The sequence below is a fragment of the Neofelis nebulosa genome, chromosome 10 (assembly GCF_028018385.1).
Source record: "Neofelis nebulosa isolate mNeoNeb1 chromosome 10, mNeoNeb1.pri, whole genome shotgun sequence".
NCBI lineage: Eukaryota > Metazoa > Chordata > Mammalia > Carnivora > Felidae > Neofelis > Neofelis nebulosa.
Genome location: NC_080791.1, coordinates 97,950,508 through 97,970,624, shown reverse-complemented (window position 1 = coordinate 97,970,624; position 20,117 = coordinate 97,950,508). Strand labels below are relative to the sequence as shown.

General features: G+C 59.2%; 1 protein-coding gene across 4 annotated transcripts; it reads left to right on the top strand.

Moving 5' to 3' along the window:
- The first annotated feature begins 1,427 nt into the window (after nucleotides 1-1,427).
- On the top strand, nucleotides 1,428-18,978 carry CHST1 (carbohydrate sulfotransferase 1). 4 transcript variants are annotated; one of them, XM_058688752.1, is made up of 4 exons: nucleotides 1,428-1,909; nucleotides 14,570-14,691; nucleotides 15,598-15,694; nucleotides 16,843-18,978. In XM_058688752.1, the coding sequence occupies exon 4, from the start codon at nucleotides 16,885-16,887 to the stop codon at nucleotides 18,118-18,120; it is 1,236 nt and encodes a 411-aa protein (XP_058544735.1). In that variant the 5' UTR covers nucleotides 1,428-1,909; nucleotides 14,570-14,691; nucleotides 15,598-15,694; nucleotides 16,843-16,884; the 3' UTR covers nucleotides 18,121-18,978. The 4 variants fall into 4 exon arrangements, with proteins under 4 accessions (XP_058544735.1, XP_058544737.1, XP_058544736.1 ...); XM_058688754.1 differs by having other exon boundaries at nucleotides 14,564-14,691; XM_058688753.1 differs by having other exon boundaries at nucleotides 14,352-14,691.
- The last annotated feature ends 1,139 nt before the right edge of the window (nucleotides 18,979-20,117 follow it).

Sequence of the window (20,117 nt, the reverse complement as noted above, 5' to 3'; positions counted from 1 at the left end):
TGGAGAGAGTTTCTTGATGGTCTGAGTCCTGAGTCCCCCCGAGAAGTACAGGACCCACATTATCCTCTGGATGAGGGAGTGATGGCTACCCCGAACACCAACCCGCCAATACCAGTAACAACACGGTGCAATTATTAAGCACTTACGAAGTGCCAGCAGCCCCTGTGCTGAGTGCATTTACATGCATTTTACCATCTGGTGTTTCACAGCAGCCCGGAGAAGTGAGGACCAGTATCTCTGACTTCGGGATGAAGACAGGCCCAAAGCCTTTCTCAGGGTACCTGAAGCTTACAAGTCCTCCATGGGCTCTCGGCCAGGAGTGATGGGGAGGCTAGGGCCGGAAACCGGAGGTTCAGATATGGGTGCTGGTGGAAGCTGACTGCTTTTCCTGGCCCGAGAAGATAATTGTTTGGTCAGAGCTGAGGAGCAGCAGGAGTTCAGGCACCGCAACCACCTACCCTCTGCAGATAAGGAAACAGGCCTCGGTGGTGACCTGTCCTGGCACCGTCAGACCCGGTGGGTGGCCGTGGCGGCGGAGCAGGGATTCTCTGCGGTCCTCCTCCGCCCAGGGGCCGCTGATCACGTGGTACTCTGCCTGCTTACGGTGCTGCTCCATTCCACTCGGAGAGGCCAGGGGTCCGTTTGTCTTGTCACCAGTGAGTCCCTGGTGCCCACGTAGGCCTGGCTTGCGGGAGATGCTCCGTCAATATTTGTGCAAAGAACGACTGAGGTGCTTGGCCTGCGGCTCTGGCCGTGAGGGCAGATCTCCCCTCCCGATGGGCGGCAGTGGCTTCACGTTGCCACCTAGGAGTGCCAGTGGTAGGCTGGTGGGAAGGGGGTGGGACTGGCCTGGAGACGGTCCCCAGCAAATCCACCTAGGGGAGCCCTCCCCCCCTGCCCAAGAGACACAACTGGAACAGGGCAAATGATTCGTTTCCACATCTGAGAAGTAAAGATGGGGGGCAATGGGCTAGGGGTGTGTTGGGGGTACTGGCCCCTAAAGGTGGTTGGCTCCCGTTCTGGGTTCTGGAGTCCCTCCTTTGCGCTGGCCGGGGAAGGGGTAGAGGACATGTGGGCTCGGGGCCAGGCGGCTCCGGCAGACTTCTTGGGGGGGGCGGGCGGCACTCCGGTTGAAGGCCCTCGATGAGCGCGCCCTCGGTGGGAGGGCCGGGAGGGTATGGGAAGAGGTGCCAGTGGGCAGTCTGCGCCCTCGCTGACCCCCTCAACCCCGGGGTGTGGGTGTGGCTCCCTCCAGGGGAGCGGGTGGGGGCTGGCACGCGAGCCGGCCGGCGGAGGGGGCGTCCGGGGCGCCGGAGGCTGGGGCAGCGCGGGGCGGCGCGGGGAGCGGGAGGGCGCGCGCTGGCGGGGTGGGGAGGAGAAGGGGGCGGGCGGCCGCCGAGGGGCGGGCGGCTTCGGGGGGGTGGAGCCCGGACCGCAGCGCCCGCCGCTCGCTCGGCGCTATAGCCGCCGCCGCCGCCGCTGCTCCCGGCTCGGCTCGAGAGGCGGGCGGGCGGGCGGGCGCTCCGCGAGGCTCCGGCGCCTGCGGCTGCTGCTCTCCTCCGGCGCCCGGGGCTGCGGCGCGCCGGGTCCCGGCCCCTGGCCCGGCGCCCCTCGGGCCCTCGCGACCCCGTCCCCGGTCCCGCGCCCCTGCCCGGGAGAACGCTCTGCGCTGGCCGGGCCGCCCCGGGCTCGCGCCCCCAGGCCATGCAGAGGGGCCCGTGAGGGGCGCGCGGAGGCGGTGGAAGAGGAGGGAGGAGGGAGGCCGAGGAGGAGGGCGCGGAAGGCGGAGGATGCCGCCGCCGATGCCGCCGCCGCCGCCGCCCGCCGGCCCCCGGCGAGCCTGACTCCAGACCCGAGGATGGAGCCGGCGCTGGGCGCTGCAGCGGCTCCCGGTGCGCCCCCCCACCAGGTATCGGCCGGGCGCGGCGGGCCCCGGGCGGGCGGGAGCGGACCCTCGCCGCAGCAGCGGGAGGGGCGCGGGCGCGGTGGGAGACGCCCCTCCGCTCGAGGACCGTCGCTACCGGCGGTGCGGGCCGGGGCGGGGGGGGGGGGGGGTGGGGGGAGCGGCGGGAAGGACGGCAGCGCGTTGGGCGCAGGAAGGGCTCCCGGCGGGCGAGCGCCGCGACCACCCCAGCCCTCCCCGCCCCCATTCGGGGAGGGCAGCAAACTTGAGACGCGCGGCGGCCCCGAGGCGCCCAGCTCCCCGCGGCTGCGGAGCGCACTCGGGGGCTGCCCCGGGTTTACCGTCCCACAACCTGCCCGGCTCCGGGCTGCTGAGACGCCTCGAGACCCCGAGGTCCCACGCCTGCACCAACTTTCCAAACCAGAGCTGCATCCAGAGGCAGGGGGCTGCCCCCTGCTTCCTGAGCCCCCCCCACTCCCCGGCTTGGCTCCGAACCCGCACCGATCACCCTGTGATGAGCCGGGTCCCCGTAGGGCCCCGGCCGCCGGATGGTGCAGAGCCGTCTCCCCCCCCCCCCCCCCCCCCCCCCGCCCCCATGGGAAGGCAGAACCACCCTCTCGCTCTTCTCTGGGTAGGACCCCGGGCACAGCCTCTCCCAGGCTCCAGGAACCCAATGCTTGTTTTCATAGTTAACAGCCCAGAGTGGCCCTGGCTGGGGAAGCTAGGGGTTAAAATGTAAGACCTGAGGATCATCCTAGGGTGGCACCTTGGCCTGATTTGCCATGCCACAGGGTGCCCCCTCCCCCCATCCCAAGCCTGCCATTTCCCAGGATTAGGTACCTCACCTCTGGTGCACGTTTCCCACCGATGGACTTAAACACTGGTCCTAAGCAGGACAGACTTGAGCCTGGCATCTTTTGGATGGCTCATAGGGCAGAGAGCAGAGAAGGGACCTAGGATTAGGGGCAGGGGAGTAGGCACTCTGGTTGGGAAAGTAGTTGCTTTGGCAAGCCAAAGGAAAGTGTAGGTATTGAGAGGCAAGCAGGTGGGGACTAAGGTCCCAGGTATCCGCCTTCAGGGCTTTCTCAACCCCTTTCGATTGACGGGGGCCAGCTGCCTTAGGCAGAGACCTTACCTGGGCAGGCGGTTCCCAGGCTCCAGTCCTCAGCAAGCGGGGACGCTCAAAGGCATCACCATGACCCTGTTTCTTTTTCCAAGTGTTCTCACCGTCATGACTCACACATTGGATTCACCAGGGAGGTATCAAGCCTCCAACCTGTTCTCTTCCCCCTCCCTCCTGGGTCTTCAGGGAGCTGCTGGGGAAAGGAGGGGGCGGATTTGCCTTTGGGCCTCAGCCCCCTGTGGGAGGCCAGGAGCCTGCTCTGTAAACTTTGATTTCCCGGATACTGTCTCCATTAGGGCAGGTGAGCTGCCCTAAGCCAGGCCAGGGTGGGGGGCTTTTGAGAGGAAGTTTCTGCTAATGATCACCCCAACCCTGCTGGGGCCTTTGAAAGAATAGTCATGCGCCCACCCCCCCTGCCGCCGCCACCCCGGGCACATATACTTAACACGGCCTCCTCATCTTAAAGCAGAAACACATTTCCCCCCCTAAAATCCAAATTTCCCTCTTTGCTAAACATTACAATGCTTTTGGCCAGAGGTTTCCTCCTCGGCGTAGGAAGTCGAGCTCCTCTTGCAGACAGCTTTCCTCCTTCCTGGCCTCTCAGCCCCCTCTGCCATATTCAGGGCCCGAGTAGGAACGATGCAGATCCCCCTTCCCTCCCTGCCCCCACCCACAGGATCCTAGTTCCGGAGAAAGGGTGGTGCTCATGCTGCTGATGTAGGGGCTGCATGTGTGCTGGCTGCAGACGCACAGAGGTACACATCTGTGCTCCACTGAGTCTGCAGAGGGGCCCAGGAGCCAGGCTCTCATGGGCGGGGGTGGGGGAACAGACTTGTACCCCCCCCCCCCCGAGTTCCCCTTGCCCACGCCTCTGTCTCCTTCCCTTGCCCACCGTGGCTCTCTCTTTACTTTTCTAACTCACTCTGCATTGGTGCGGGGAGGGAGCATTTGATATTCATAATCTGGTTCAGAGAAGGTCCCGAAGCCCTGAGTCACTGTATGGTTTCCATGGAAACAGACTTGTTCTGAGGACTCGGTGTAGCGCGGCGGTGGTGGGGGAGAAGGGAAACATATAGTAAAATCGGGCTCCACAAGTGTGGCAGGAGTTGGGCCAACTCCCTTTGATGGGGGTGGGGAGAGGCTGGGCCAGGCTCTAGGGTCCCTACAGGAGGGGCTGCCTCTCCCCACCCCCTGCGGTCCTCCCATCAGGAGCTGCTCAGCTTTCCTTGAGGCTCTTGGCCCACTGCTCCTTCTCCCTTGGGCCTCCTGACTCCGTGCCAAGGCTCATCGCTGTGCCTCTGTTTTGTCCTCTGTGAAATGGGGAGAAAAGGGCACCTATCAGCAGGGTTGCCATGAAGGTCAAATATGTTAATACAGGGAATACACTTGCAATGGAACCAGTGGAACTATTAATAATAATTCTGGGGGTCGGAAGGAGCACCCCCTGTGTGGTCACCTGGGTCTATCCTCTGTGCAGGTGATCTTGACATCTGGTAGGGCTGGCCTCTTGCTTTGGAAGAGCCTCCCCCAGCCGCCCCAGCTGGGAACCAGCCATCCATTTCTTCCTCCCACAAAGCATTTATTTAGATTGCTGAGGGCCCGTCCCCGTGCTAGGGAGCCCTGGCTCCTGTTCAAACCCCACCTGTCTAGGAGCCTTGTGGGAACAAATCCTCCAAGTCCAGATGGATGGGCAGCTTTCTGCCTCAGCCTCCTTGGGATTGGGCCAGAGGGAGAGGGACAGGACAGGTCCAGGCTCCGAGGACTGTGAGAAGAGATCGGGGTGGGGCAACTTTTCCAGATCCTGGAGGGGCCTCTCCCTCCTGACGAAAGAGGGATCGGGAACTCTCCAGAAAGATAACGGACCCTGCCCTCCTCCTCCTGCCCCCAGGTTAGATATTCTATTGGTGAAGTGCTCCCAGCACACCCTCCAAGTCTGGACAGCTAGGGGCTCCAGCCTGAGCCACCAGCTGATGAGCCCAGCTGGCTGGGAGAGGGGCCTGTCCTTACCCTGCAGCACCGGCCTCGGCCTCGGCAGTGTCAGAGCGGCGCCTCGGGGACATTTTGGGCACCGGTGATGGCTCAGCCAGAGTCTCCCTCACCAGCCAGCCCTTCTCTCCGTTGCCACCCTCTTCTCCCTGGCCTGCAGACAGCCCCTCCTTCCCTCCTGTAAGGTGGGCTTCAGCTCCAAGCTCCCTAAAGGCACTCCCTCTCTCATATCTCGTCACTGCCAGCTCCACACCAGCCCCGGGGATGCCTTCCCCTCTTCCCTGGCTCTCCAGGTAGCCCCAGATGCTGCCCAGCCCACAGGTCCAGCACCCTGCCCCCAGCCCCCGCCAAAATCGCAGTTTCCTGCCAAGGTTCTCCCCACCCCCCCCCGCCACCCAGGTCTCTCTGGACCACTTTGCTGTCCTCATTGGTGTTCACAACACCTTCCAATTTAATATCCTCTGCAAATTTCATTAACGGACTGTTTACTCCCTCTCTCAGGATCATTAATGAAGACGTCAGATAAGATCTGACCCAGTGCTGGGTCTGGGCAGCCCTGCCCCCACTCCCAGACCCCATCCCTCCGTCCCTTCCCCCTGGGGTCGCCTCCTCCACTCAGGACCCTTGGGACCTGCCCCCTCCTGCTTTCGGCCCCATGACAAGTGCTTAGGGCCAAGTCTGTTTGAATTAATTTTGTAAGATTACTCGCGGCGCTGTATCAAATGCTTTGCTAAAAATCAAGATATATTACCCTGCCTGCATTTCCTTCATCCACCAGTCTTGTAATTCCATCAAGTTTGTCAGGCATGATTTGTTCTTTATAAATCCCCATGGTGCCACGTGGGGCACAGAGTTCCCGCGTTTTCTAAATGTTTAGAGATTCCCTCTTTGTGTTTGCTCCTTGATTAGAGCTGGAAGGCTGTGAGCTGGGAATTGGAGGGAGAGCTCATCTCCTCCTCTGGGATGGGAAACGGGGCACAGCTCTCTCCTTCTCCGGGTCTCTGCGGGGGGCCAGCGGCTTGTTTAGTGCCCGATCAAGTCCTTGCCACGTGCTGCGGGCCCCCGGCTGGGCTGGGCACCGAGGGTGGGGTTGACAGAGGGCCTGGGGCTCTCCCTCGGGGATTCTGCAGGCAGACGAGGGAGGGAGGGAGGCGAGGGAGGCAGACAAGTCTGAAGCCAACGTTCTGAAGGTATCGTTTTAATCGAGTGATTGCCTGGAACCAGACACAATACAAGATCTCATTTAAGCCCCTCACCTGCCCTGGGAGGTGGGTGTGGGCTCCCCTCCCCAGGTACCTTGGGCTCAGGGACGGTAAGCCTGTCCAGGGCCCAAGGTCTGGGTTTCGCCTTCTGCCGTGTTGGCGTGAGTCTGGGGTCAGGAGAGCTAAGTGGGTTGGTTCAGACAGGGTTTTAGGAGGTCAGAGAGAGCAGGAGGGGAAGCCTTCGGGGAGAACCCGGGAGAGGTGAGGACCTCACACACAATGCACCCTGAAGGCTGAATCCAGTTCCGCATCCTGCGGCTTCTGAGCTGTAGGAGCAAGTCACTCAACCTCTGTGAGCCTCTGTCTGTCACGGTGATGTGGATCCGGCTGTAGTCCTGACTCCCAAGCTTGGGGAGAGGGTCAAATAAAGTGGTGCATGAAAGGCTCATAACATAACGGTAGACCCTCAGGGAGCAGCCATTGTGGCTTGTCGAGGCCCCTGTCGATGTGGGGGCAGAGACACTCATCCGATTTCACGCTCCCAGTGGGTGGCTCTCCCTAACACTTCTCATCCAGGAGACAGAAGGGTGACAGGTTGAGCCACACCGGCATCCTGGCATTGGTGGGGGTGGGGTGGGGGGGCGTCCATGTAACCAACTGTGGGCTGGTAGTGAGTTCTGGGATTAGGGAGCAGGGAGACCTTATCCTGGTCTGGAGCCCAAACCCTAAGTTCCATTCCAGACCATCTCAGGCCAGGTAGTAATAAAGACAGCCTTTGGTGTCCTCTTGGCTGCACGGGATTTGGACAGTCCTGAGCTTTTGGGCCCAGGACATACTCACACCTCCCTCTCCTTGCCTAGCCAGAGTGTCTGTGGCACCTGCTCTCTCTCAGGTGCCACACTGCACCAGGCATGTCCACACCCATCATCTCTTCCAGTCTTCCTGATAATCATCCTTTCATTATTCGTCTGGGGAGGGAGAGCCCCCCCCCCCCCCCCCCCCCCAGCCAGGAAGTGGCGAGATGGCACAGACCTGTTTGCTGTGCTTGGGAATCAGGCAGGCAGGGCCATAGGCAGCCCCATCCCTCCAGCTGACACCCCAGGGACCTGATCCTTAGAGATGGTCAGTAGGTGTTGGATGAGCCCCTGTCTGGGTCAGGGTGAATGCCTGGGTCCCTGGGGGCCACCTTGGCCCCAGAACTCCCTGCCCCTGCCCTCTAGTCTCCAGGTACTGGGTGATGCTCTTACTCTCGGGCAAGGCCTGGGGCCTTCTGTTTTGTGGTAAGGGTCCTCAGAGCTGAGCTCGAACCCTGACCCCGGCACAGACCAGCTTCGCACACCTAGATGAACGCCCTCACTTGCCTGAGCCTCGCTGCTCCTCACGTGGGAAGGATGGTTTGTAGCACCCACTTGATGTGAGCCAGGGCTGGGGTCACCTCTGGGTGTGTGCTCCTGCGGCCCCTCCATCCTGTGTCAGAGGCTCAGGGGAGCCTGTCCCATGCCCAGCCCTCATCCTCAGGGGCCAGCCGGGGTCCAGGCTGGAGACTCCCCGATCTGGGGACGGGTGGTGCCCCCCGCCAGCCCCTCCAGCAGCAACTGCTGGTGCTTTAGCCTCTGCTGGACGTTTCCCGTCCTTGAAGCTGGGGGGATGGGCCAGAGCCCAGTGTCCAGGGGGTGGGGCCTCGGTACTGTTCCTTCTCTGCCTGTGGCTGTTGCAGAGGGGTGGGGGGGGGGGGACAGGAAACCGGGGCCTTTCCGCCCAATGTCGGGGCAGAAGGGTCCGCCTACCACAGGCCGGGCTGTGGTAGGACCGGCCTGAGGGAACCGGGCCCTTCTGACTCATCTTTCCCCCGTGAAGCGCTGGGCACACTGGAGCCTTGTGCCAGGAGGTCAGTCACTCTCCCCACCGTCGGAGAAAACTTTCCTCAGGACAGGCCAGGACCCCGCCAACCCGCCGGGCTCACAGAAGGACCGGGAAGCAGTCTCTGCAGCCCCCACAGCAAGTGTCTTCAACCACACAGGCCGTGGGAGCTTCAGGGGAGGAGGCTGTGGCATCTGTTCAGACTTCTTTCCACATTTGTCAGGCCATTACAGCCGGCCTGTAGGTTTGAGTCGTCCCTGCAAATCACACTCACGGTTCTTACTTAGTGAGTAGTTGCTCTGTGCCCGGGCTGTGCTAGGCTCTCGGTATTTATCGACGTGCTGTCTCATAACCCGACTATTTGGAAGGTTCTGCGACCGTCTTTCCCATTTCGTAGATGAGGACAACTGAGGTCTAGAGAGGTTAAGTGTCTTGCTCAGGTTCTCATAGCTATTTTTTCTTTTTAAGTTTATTTATTATGAGAGAGAGAGAGCATGAGCGGGGGAGGGGGGCAGGAGAGATAGAGAGAGAGAGAGAGAGGGAGAGAGAGAGAGAATCCCAAGCAGGTTATGCTATCGGCACAGAGCCCAACACGGGGCTCGATCTCGAACCGTGAGCTCATGACCTGAGCCGAAATCAGGAGGCGGGCGCTTAACCGACTGAGCCACCCAGGCGCCCCTGTGGGTAACTTTTCGAGGAGGCTTGAGACACTGATGGGTGTCCCCCCGTGTCATTATGTACGGACATTGGAGTGACCTGCTCCGGAGATACGAGAGCTCATAAAAGGCAGCTGAGTGTCTCTGCTGAGGGTGAAAGTTGGTGGGCACTCACTCTCTGGAACCTTGGCTGCAAGAACTTGACATTGTCAAGGTGCCTGACAATGCACTGGTTCTGCCTGTGGGGTCTGTGGATAGCTATGGGGCCCAGGGACTCTAAGGACTGTGCACAAACACCCTGTCTGTGTTGGTGCAGATTCTGGGGAGAAGGTCCATTGCCTCCCAGTGTTTCAACTCGAGGAGGCCTGACCGCAGAGAGAAGAGCTATTGCCTCCGATCTCCCTTGGGCTGACCCAGACCACAGGAGCTGATTCTGGACCCCAAGAAATCTCCTCCCCCTGGGAGGCTGCCCTGGCTGAATTATGGGTTGGCATGCTGCTCCCCTTGAAGGATGTTCTAGAACACAGCCCCAAGAAACTTGTCCTCAGGCTTAGCAGGTACGAGGTCTTGAGAATGGCAGGCTATGCTCAGGGTTCTCTAGGAGAGTCAATGTCAGGAGTAGTCAGGCATCTCTTGAGCAGATGTTTTCATTTTCATCTCATGGCTCCTATGAAACATGAAATGAAATATTTCCCTTTTCCCATTGGCTGCCGGGTAGCCCTGATCCCCATGCCGGCCCAGAAGTGTCTTGGCTCTTGGATGCTAATCTGGCTTCTGGTTCTTTCAGACGTTCGTTTGTACCCTTGTTTTTCCACTTGCTCGTTTCGTCACCTCACTCTTTTAAGGAAGAAAAAAAAACCCCAACCTTGCTCTTTTATATGTTTTCGTCTTAACTAAACAAACATCGATGGTGGGTCAGCGCTGGCTACCGCAGACCCAGGGATTAAGCACTTCCTTTCTGCAGGCTCTCCCAGAGGTCTGTGTGCCAACTCCTCCCTCCCTGTCCAGTTCCCCCGGCCCCTTGCTCCAGTTCCTGGGGCCTCAGAGCCTTGGGCCCCTCCATCCTGGCTCCCGGGGCTGGTCAGAAATACGACGTTCAGGATCTTTCTTCTTTGCTCTCCCCATCTCCTCGGAGCTTTGCAAACTGTTTTTGGGAAGAAAAAGCTGGGAGGGGAGTCCTTTCCCCAACTCAGGCTTCGGTTGCTCCCCGCAGCCCCGGGTCCCCCTGGAGGTCTCCCTCTTTGTCAGCGCCTGCCCTGTCTCAGCAGCACCAGCAGACTGCTCCCCTTAGCGGCCTGCCTGAACAGACAGAGCCAAAAGGTAGTGACTTTGACCCCCGCTGCCTTGGAAGTGGGGGAGGGGGGAGCTGGCAGGCAGTGCCCTGGGGGCAGAACAGAGGGTGCAGGGAGTTACCAGTGTCCCACCCCTCCAGGTCTTGCCTGGCGTGGCTTTGCCCTAGCCCAGAAAGTTAATAAACTCAGATGGAACTGAGTGTGAACTGCCTTCCTCCACTCCGGTCTCCTAGTCCCTCCGGCAGGGGCATCTACAGTTTACCAGTTCAGTGAGAATTCTTTCAGTGGTTGTATATGCATGTGTATAAACACCCTCCCCCCCCCCCCCACCTCATCCCCTTTTTACAAACAAGCCGTAGTATATACTGTTGCACTGTGTTTTCTGGCTCTAGCTTCTTTATCTTGGGTGATAGCCCCATATCAGTATATACATATCTGTGGAGGCTTCTCTGGTATGGTCAGCTGGGAAGAAGATCCTGGGGCAGGGGAGAATGCTGCTCATAGAGGGGGTGAAGCCTCTAAGGGGCCCATGGGTGGGCTTTAGGGGGTCCTGGAGCCTTCTGCTTGTGTGTGTAAAATTGTGGATACGAAGGAATCTTTGTGGAAAGAGGGACTGTGTCTCTCCAAGGGGCCTGTGGCCCAGAAGAGGCAAATGCCACAGCTCTGGGTTGCATGGGATTTTCACAGAGCAGGAGGCCGGGGGCGAACTCACCAGAGGGCAGAGCCCCTTGGCTCTTAGCCCCCGCTGGGGCTGCCGTGGACCAAGTTGAGGGGGATGGGGCCCAGCTGCCAGCCCTGATATCCTCTTGGAAGATGACTGGGGCTTTCCGGCTCCCAAAGGAGCATCCCTCTGCCTGCAGCCAGGGTGGCCCTGACTCTGAAAATGGAGCGCCAGGCCTTCCTAGGATCAGAGCTGGGAGGCCCTTAGAGTCGCTGGATCTATGGAAGAATCGAGGCACAGAGAGGCCAGGGGATAAGTCCAAGGTCTCCCAACCAGGGAAAGCAGAGGCCGTTCCCGCCTGTGATATTAAGTTCAGCGTTCCTTCCCCTGCCAGAGAGGCATGAGAGGCCCTCTGGATGAGGTGAGGACGCTTGTTGCTGCTTGTCTCTTAGGGTGAGGGTGAGGAAGAGAGGATGCACAGAGCAGAGGCCACAGCTCAGGTGGGGGTGTCCTCATCGCACCTCACTGCACCCTGCAACATCACCTCCCGCGGGCTGAATCCTCCCATAAAGCTGCATCAGCCGGCCAGGAGTTCTGAACACACACAGCAAGGACGCGGCGCTAAGAGGCTGCACTACAGGATGTGGCCACTAGAGGGCAGCAGGCAAGCCACTGCGGCGGCTCCGGAGCCGCAGAAAGTTCTCAGGCTGGGCAAGGAGAGGAGGGAAGAAGGGGCCACGTGGGCAGAGGCCTGCCTGGCAGAGGTCCGGACACCGCAGTCAGGGAGAGTGTCTACCTCACTCTCAGAGTCAGTGAGATCTGTTCTGAGGTGCTCAGCTGAGACAAAAAGCAAACAAGACATTTCATGATAAGAGTATCGTTATTTATTGAGGGCTTACTTTATGCCAGGCACTGTGTTAACCAATTAGTCCTGACAACAGCCTTGTTACAATTGTCCCCATTCTTTGGGTGAGAAAACAGAGGCCCAGAGAGATTAAGAAACCTGGCCGCCAATGGGGCTCATGCCAGAGCCCGTGTCCCAAGCATGAGGTCATTATTCTACGCCTGGCATTGACTCAATGCTTGGATTCTTACAGTCACTACTATGGCTATACCCACTTTATGGGTAGGGACACTGAGGCCCAGAAAAAGCTAGTGAATCCCGGTCCACACACCTGCTACGTGATAATCCAGATGGGTGTGATTCCGTGGCTTGAGCTCTGAGCTCTGGATTACAGTTCTCTGATGTAGACGCATTTTTCACGTCCACCGTGTGCCCTTATCTGTGCCCTAATCTGACGGTGGCTGACATTGAAATCTGAGCTTCCTGCTGGGAGTTCATCAACTCCCCTGCCTTCCAACAGAGGTTACAGATTCTGGGCTCCTGTGTCTAGGGTTTGTCTGGATTGTGACTAACCAGGGGTGGAGGAAGGCCCTGCTCAAAGCCCAGGGAGGGGCCGTGGGGCTCACAGTCTGGCTTGGAGGACAAGGGCGTTGGAGAGTTCCTTGCAGTGGCCAGGGCTCCCCTGGGAACAGTGGGACCTGGCCCTGGGGCCTCTGGTTTCCAGGGCAGATGCCTCCAGCATACCAAGGAAGCTTGGCCAGCCCTGAGCCCAGTTCTGCCAGGCTGGCAGGAGAGCAGGGGCCTTTCTAGGAGGGTCTGACTTTCTTCATCTTCCTGTTCCCATGCCCTAGCTTTGCCCTCCTGGGAGACAGGGGAATGGCCTGGGGCTGGGACTTTGAACTCATTCCCCTTGTTGGTGCTATACCTGCGACACTGAGTCCCCCTTTCTTAGGGATTTGTAGCGTCGGGATGTTTCAGTTACTTCTGATTTATTAGCCAAGGTAGCAGTTGCTAATCCTGGCCTTAAGTTTCTCTGGGGTGGAGTGGGGGGGGAGTTGTGAGGGGAGAAACCTAAATGGTCCCCTCTACGGGTGACCTCTCCTTCTGGTGCCAGAATCTTAGAGTTAAGTGAAATCTCTTCAAGACGTCTGTTTCCTGTCTCGGTGGGGACCCCAGGGGTTTAATGTCATGGGTCAGGGAGGAGGATTCGAGCATGGGCTCCAGGGAGTAGTGCCTGGGCTAGAATCCTGGCTTTGCTCCTTACTCGGAGTGTAAGCTTGGGAAAGTCACTTAACTTTGCAGAGCCCCCGCTTCCTGATCTGTAAAATGGGGATATGGCAACGTCGACCACACAGGGTTGGCGTGAAGGCGTGAGGAGCATTTGCCTGGAATAAACATCGTGAATGCCCAGGAAGTGCTTGCCTTCATGCTTTCTCCCCTCCGTGATTCCTAGAACAGAGCCCGGATCATGCTGGATATCTGGCAGATCTTCACGGCTTAAGAGCAAAGGGAGGGCCACCTAATGCAATGGCATTGCAACTGCAGACCCTTAAATAACTTAAAACTCGTACCGAGCAGGGGCGCCTGGGCGGCTCAGTCGGTTAAGCCTCTGACTTTGGCTCGGGTCACGATCTCACCATGTGTGAGTTCGGGGCCCGCATCGGGCTCGCTGCTGTCAGCACGGAGGCTGCTTCAGATCCTCTGTCCCCCTCTCTCCCTGTCCCCCCTCTCTCTGCCCCTCCCCTGCTTGCACACACTCTCTTTCTCAAAAATAAGTTTAAAAAAGACGTCAAAAAAATATTACGAGCACTGTTATTAATGGTATTCCCTACCTGTTCTTTAAAGGCATTTGTCTTGGGGCACTCAGGCAGGGTGGGCCTGCATTTTGTAGGAGGATCTAATTTAACGCAGAGAGGCAGTTCTGCTGGGCACCTCACCCAACCTTGTTGATGGAGTCAGCATTCTCTACCGCCGCCGGGGAGTGAGGCGGGCGGGGGGTGGGGGGATGGGGTGTGGTCAGGGGTGTGGTTTTTCTCTGATCACATTGGGGGTTCGCAAGAATCTAGACTGTGTTCTTCTCCTATTTACTGCCACCTGGTGACGCGGTACTATTCCCTGTACGTACTAAGTACCCCCAGAGCCTCAGATGGCCCACTGTCACCTCAGCCCAGCTTCTGTGCCCCTCCCTGAGGCACCCAGACTCTTTAGGTCTGTTTCTACTCCGCTAAGCTGATGGTAAAGGGTTCAAAGCAGTGGCTTAAGAGTCTGACACAGGGGGATTCGAGTCTCTGCTACTCCTTATTTGCCCATGCCCATTTGCTTAGTTTTTGAGCCTGAGTTTCTCCATCTAAACAATGGGAGTGAAGACCCTGCTCTCCCAAAGGGGGCTGTAAAGAACCGCATGGTGTTCAGAGTTGGCCGAGCCAGGCAGCACGGCAGGTTTGGGACGTGAGGATCCGCGAACCCCTCCCCCAAAGGAGTCATGCCAAATAGCGGGATGTGGGCAGAATATTCACAAGGCACAAGTTCACCCCCTCAGCCACGAGCCAGTAGATCAACAAGACCAGACGGCGAAGGGAAGGAACATGCCGTAAGTCTTACGGATCGTCTGTACCCTTCTTATGCCCCGTCTCTCTCTTGCCGATTCACAAGTGGGCTGGGGACATTAATCGAATGCATGTTTGAAGGCCAAGTGCGCATAAGCTGGAGGAACAAGGTCAAATCTCCTCAGAGGGAAAGAGCGAGGGCTTTGGGAACCTGCTAGATGTGCGTTAAGCCAGGCACGCGAGCTCAGGGGGGGTGACTCCACCTCTCTGTGCCTCAGCCTTCTCCAGTGTGAAACGGAGCTAAGAATTGGCTTCCACGGGAAGTTCCTGTGAGGAATAAACGCGCGGATGCAGGTCAAAGGCTTAGCACTTAGGAAGTACTCCGAAGATGCTAACCGAAACAACGCTCGCCACGGTGTTGATGTTTTAACTTAGAATCCGCGAGCAGCGTCAAGGTCAGGGATGCTCCCTGGTCCACTTCTGCTTTGAGTTGTAGGTAGCCGCTCTCCTCTCCTCTGTGGCTGGAAGAAGAACCTCCCTCCCTGGCTGTCCCTTCCGTGCGGGCCTCGGCGTCTGGACTGTCTAGACAGAGCTGCCATTTCCACCGGGAGGTCTGAGGTGAGCCCCCCGGCGGCCCTGTTGACTTCTCTAAACCTCTCTTGGGGAGTCACTGAACGAGTCAGATTTTGAAGGGTCAGGTGGTTCTGTCGATTTAAAATGCAGAATCAGGGGCGCCTGGCTGGCTCTGTCGGTTAAGCGTCCGACTTCGGCTCAGGTTGTGATCTCACGGTTCGTGAGTTCGAGCCCCACATCGGGCTCTGTGCTGATAGCTCAGAGCCTGGAGCCTGCTTCAGATTCTGTGTCTCCCTCTCTCTCTCTGCTCCTCCCCCGCTCATGCTCTCTCTCTCTCTCTCTCTCTCTCTCCTTCAGAAAATAAATAAATAAAAAAATAAAAAAATAAATAAAATGCAGAACCAGCCGGGGCTGTGCTCCGGCCTAATTCTCTGGGACAGCTTTGACTCTGTCGCTGTTCCGTTCTCGGGTGCCGGACATCTGTCTGGTGGGTCAGTCTGGCCACCAGAGCTGAACAGAGCTAGCTAGGCCTCGGGGTATTTGTGGCCAGTGGATTTCTTTGCAGCTGCCTTGGGTGATGAGTTTGGGGGTCCTCCCTGGGGTGGTTCCCCATGTGGGGCACCAGCTCTTGGTCAGCTGGTGATGGAGGCCTGCCCATCGGGTCGTGGTGTTAGGGACAGTGACTTGCTAGGAGAGGATGGCTAGGGGGTGGGGAGGTGGATGGAGGGCCCAGGACTCAGGGCCAGATCTAGGAGATAAAAGATGGCTCTAGGATATTTGGAGGCCTGAGTCAGTGATCTGGGAGAGCAGCCAGGGCCCTTGTCCCACGGCCTTGGAAGGTAGTCTGTGGAGGCACAGGACACAGGACAGAAGGGGTGGGAAGGGTGGTGCTGACAGATCAACCCCCCCCCCCCCTCAGAACCCCTCCCCTACCTCTCTCTCTCTCTGCAGTCTGCTGGCCACAGGGCATCTGCACAGGCTGGGACCGCCGGCTAGGCCAGGAGCCCCGGCAGCTGTGGACTCCCTAGCTCAGAGCAGCCCCTCTTTGGTGAGTGGTGGAGCCCTCCCTGCATTCGCTCTTGGAGCAGCCCCAGCCCTCCCCCAGGGCCTGGGAGCTGAGCCAGCCTCTCTTGGGGGGGACTTCCAGATGCTCAGGCTGGCACCTCGCTCCAGACCTGTGACACACCCTTCATTTTCCCTGCTCTCCTGTCCCCACCCCACCCACTTTCTCATTCCTTCAGGTGTCCCTTCTGTTCCACCCCTTTCTCTCCTCTCTGTCCTGCCTGGTTCTCTGGGGCCATTGCTGGGTCACAGTGGGGCCTCTGCGCTCCCCCTGTGGACAGAAGGGCTGAGAGCCTAATGGCGGAGGCCCTTGAGGATTGGCTGGGATGGGGGGCCCGGAAGAGCCGGTTCACTCTGCTGTCAGTGGGGGTCATCTGCCCTCTGCCCGGACCCCTCCCTTGCCCCTGTGGCCAGAAACAAACCTGGAGTGTGCTGGGGCCTGGGTAAGGGATGCTGTTCAGCAGCCCTGGAACTGTCCTGTTCTGGGCCAGTTGGCTCTCCTAACCCGGGGGATCCCAGGAGTCCTCAGCTAGAGTAAACCGGTCACCTACATCCGGAAGTTGGGGAGGTGGGCTTGACACACTTGTCCCCCTTTCCTGGGCCCAGGGGGCAGAGGTGAGTGGATACTAGGGGTGGGCAGGGGCTGGAGGAAAGATGCCCACGTGGGGGGACCAGGTGCCTGCTCACGGGCGGGGGGGGGGGGGGTGGAAGATGCAGGCGGGCCCAGGAGGTGCTGGCAGGGGTGACAGGCAGTGGCAGGGGAATGGCTGGAGGCAGGGACTGGTGGGCTCCTGAGTGTGTGAGCCGGGGAAGTCAGCTTCTGGCACCGCGGAGCCCCACTAAGGAACTCAAGGGTCCCGGCGGGAGTCCCCTGCAGCATTCTGTAGGTTAAACCCCGGGGGTGTGGGGAGTCCATTTGTTCAGTGCCCAGCAACTCCCAGGAGTCCCCAGAGTTTGGAAAGTCTAGCCTGGAAGCTGCTCAGCCCTTAGGGGTGTGTGTGAGCACGGGGCAGAGGGAATCAGGCAGGTGCCAGGGCCCCCCCAGGAGGCCAGCCCTTCTAAGGGCGCCGGCCGGGGCCCAGCGAGGCACCCACGCCTGGCTGCTTCCTGAGGGCTGCCCACCTTTGCCCGCAGACCCCGCATGGTGGAGAAGCAGCCCCATGAAGGTGCCCAGCCATGCAATGTTCCTGGAAGGCTGTCCTCCTCCTTGCCCTGGCCTCAATCGCCATCCAGTACACGGCCATCCGCACCTTCACCGCCAAGTCCTTCCACACCTGCCCGGGGCTGGCAGAGGCAGGGCTGGCCGAGCGGCTGTGCGAGGAGGGCCCCACCTTTGCCTACAACCTCTCCCGCAAGACCCACATCCTCATTCTGGCCACGACACGCAGCGGCTCCTCCTTCGTGGGCCAGCTCTTCAACCAGCACCTGGACGTCTTCTACCTGTTCGAGCCCCTCTACCACGTGCAGAACACGCTCATCCCCCGCTTCACCCAGGGCAAGAGCCCCGCGGACCGGCGGGTCATGCTGGGCGCCAGCCGCGACCTCCTGAGGAGCCTCTATGACTGTGACCTCTACTTCCTGGAGAACTACATCAAGCCGCCGCCCGTCAACCACACCACCGACAGGATCTTCCGCCGCGGGGCCAGCAGGGTGCTGTGCTCTCGCCCCGTGTGCGACCCCCCGGGCTCCGCCGACCTGGTGCTGGAGGAGGGGGACTGCGTGCGCAAGTGCGGCGTGCTGAACTTGACGGTGGCCGCCGAGGCCTGTCGGGAGCGCAGCCACGTGGCCATCAAGACCGTGCGGGTGCCCGAGGTCAACGACCTTCGGGCCCTGGTTGAGGACCCCCGGTTGAACCTCAAGGTCATCCAGCTGGTCCGGGACCCGCGTGGCATTCTGGCCTCCCGCAGCGAGACCTTCCGCGACACGTACCGGCTCTGGCGCCTCTGGTACGGCACCGGGAGGAAGCCCTACAACCTGGACGTGACGCAGCTGACCACGGTGTGCGAGGACTTCTCCAACTCCGTGTCCACCGGCCTCATGCGGCCCGCGTGGCTCAAGGGCAAGTACATGTTGGTGCGCTACGAGGACCTGGCCAGGAACCCCATGAAGAAGACCGAGGAGATCTACGGCTTCCTGGGGATCCCCTTGGACAGCCACGTGGCCCGCTGGATCCAGAACAACACGCGGGGCGACCCCGCCTTGGGCAAGCACAAGTACGGCACCGTGCGAAACTCGGCGGCCACGGCCGAGAAGTGGCGCTTCCGCCTCTCCTACGACATCGTGGCCTTTGCCCAGAATGCCTGCCAGCGGGTGCTGGCGCAGCTGGGCTACAAGATGGCCACGTCGGAGGAGGAGCTCAAGAACCCCTCCATCAGTCTGGTGGAGGAGCGGGACTTCCGCCCTTTCTCGTGACGAGGGTGCCGTGGGTGGGGGTGAGGGGCACGTGGTGTCGGTTTTGATAAAATGGACCGTTTCTAACTGTTGCCTTATTTCCCCCTCCCGCCCCCACCCTGCCTTTGTGTCTGTCCTTCCTGTCCCCTGCCCACCCTCCACTTCCTTCTGCCCCCTTTTCGTCTCTGAAATTTGCACTATGTCTTGGACAGGAATCACTGGGGCAGAGGGGACGTGAAGTGGGGTGAGCCCCCACCCCGCCCCATTCAGACACACGGATGCTGGGTCTCTGCGTGGATGGTGACAATGTTTACAAGCACCACACACACACACACACACACACACACACACACACACGGGCGCCCACGAGGAGAGATACGTGCCCCAAACCACAGAACTTCGGAAGCTTCTCCAACGGACGAGTGGTCAGGGTATGGTGGTTTTTGAACTGTCTTACTTCCACAAGGTAAGAGGTTAAAAACAAAAAAGGCCACCTCTCTCTAACTTATGAATGGTGTCTAATCCCTCCCCACCCTGCTGCCTGCCCCCAATGCCCGCTGCCCCCCTTGGAGCAGAGAAACTGCCCCCTCCTGCCCGCCCTTGCCTGTCGGTGAGCAGGTTTTTACTGTGAGGTGAATGTGGAACTTGTTTATTATTTTCCAGTCTGTGGCGATGCTGTCTGTCTGTCTGTCTGAGTCTCGTGGCTGCCCCTGGACCAGTGACGGCTGATAAATCTTAGGGGTTTCTGATTGATCTTGGGGTCCATCAGTGATGTTTCTTTGTGCCAAAAAGAAAAAAAAAAAAAGAGTGGATCAGTTTGCTAAATGAACATTGAAATGCTTTATCTGTGTTTTCTGTAAATAAAAGTGTGCAATAATATCTGGGTGTGATTGTGGCACATTCTGAATCGGCAAGGGCAGGCCTTGGTGGGCCAAGTGTTTCTGGTTTGGGGGAGGAGAGGCAGAGAGGGACACAGGGAGGTGGAGGAGGGGACTCAGCGGCCAGTGTCCGCCTTTCAGATCTCCTGCCACCCTCGTCACCCTCAGTGCTGACTTCAGTGGTTCATTTCCATTCAGTCAGTTCAGACCAGGCACCTGGTGGCCACGGGTCAGGTTCAAACCATTTAACAAGCAGTAGGGCTTGCCGAATCGATGTCCAGGGGTCAGGATGAGGTCCTGGCGACCCCTTTCCGGGCCGGGCGTTGCCCCTTTAGCTTCTGGGTCTGGGGCCTGGATAGCCGGGGAAGGGGACCCTTCCAGGGGTGGGGTGGCTCAGGGCCGGGGCTGCTTATCAGCTGGCCTGGAAGAATTTCAGCGTTTTAACAAGTCGTGCAGGTGCGCTGGTGTCTATGCTGGTGGAATATCAGCTGTGTTTATTTTTCTTCCTATCCTTGGCAATCTAGCAGCTTCCTCCGAGCAACTTCCCCAGCTCTTACTTCAAGAAAACAGCTGGGCCCTGGGGTGGAGGTCACAGCTCTGTTGTCCTGGGACAATGAGAGCCCCTGGGGTTAGGCAGTCCCAGTGGTCCTGGGCTTCCTGAGGAAACTCACTCCTGGGCTATGTGGTGAGTCAGGAGGATATGGATTCAGTGGCTGTAGTAAATAGCTTAGGTAATAGTAGCCTCAGCGAGACGGGCTGTTTTGTTATTAACAGTGTGTGCAGCGTAAGCCGGTCAGGGCTGATAAGGTGGCCCCAGGCCGTGCGCCCAGATATGAGGGGCCCAGGCTCTTTCCATGTTGTTGCTTCTCCATTTTTCTGAGGTGTTGCCCTCGGCTGTGTTGTCCAAGATGGCTCACTAGGCCTCGGAAGGAGAAGAACAAGAAAGGAGGCCACAGCTCTGCCATTTGGGAACAAACACCCAAAATCATAGACATCACTTCGCCTCACGTCTCATTGGCTAGAGCTTGGTCAGCATGGCCGCCTGTAGCCACGAGGGAGGCTGGGAAGGGTAGTCAGCTCTCTGGGCGGCTGTGACGTCTGAAAGGGGCCGATGAGTCAAAGGCTTATCTCCCTGGGCTT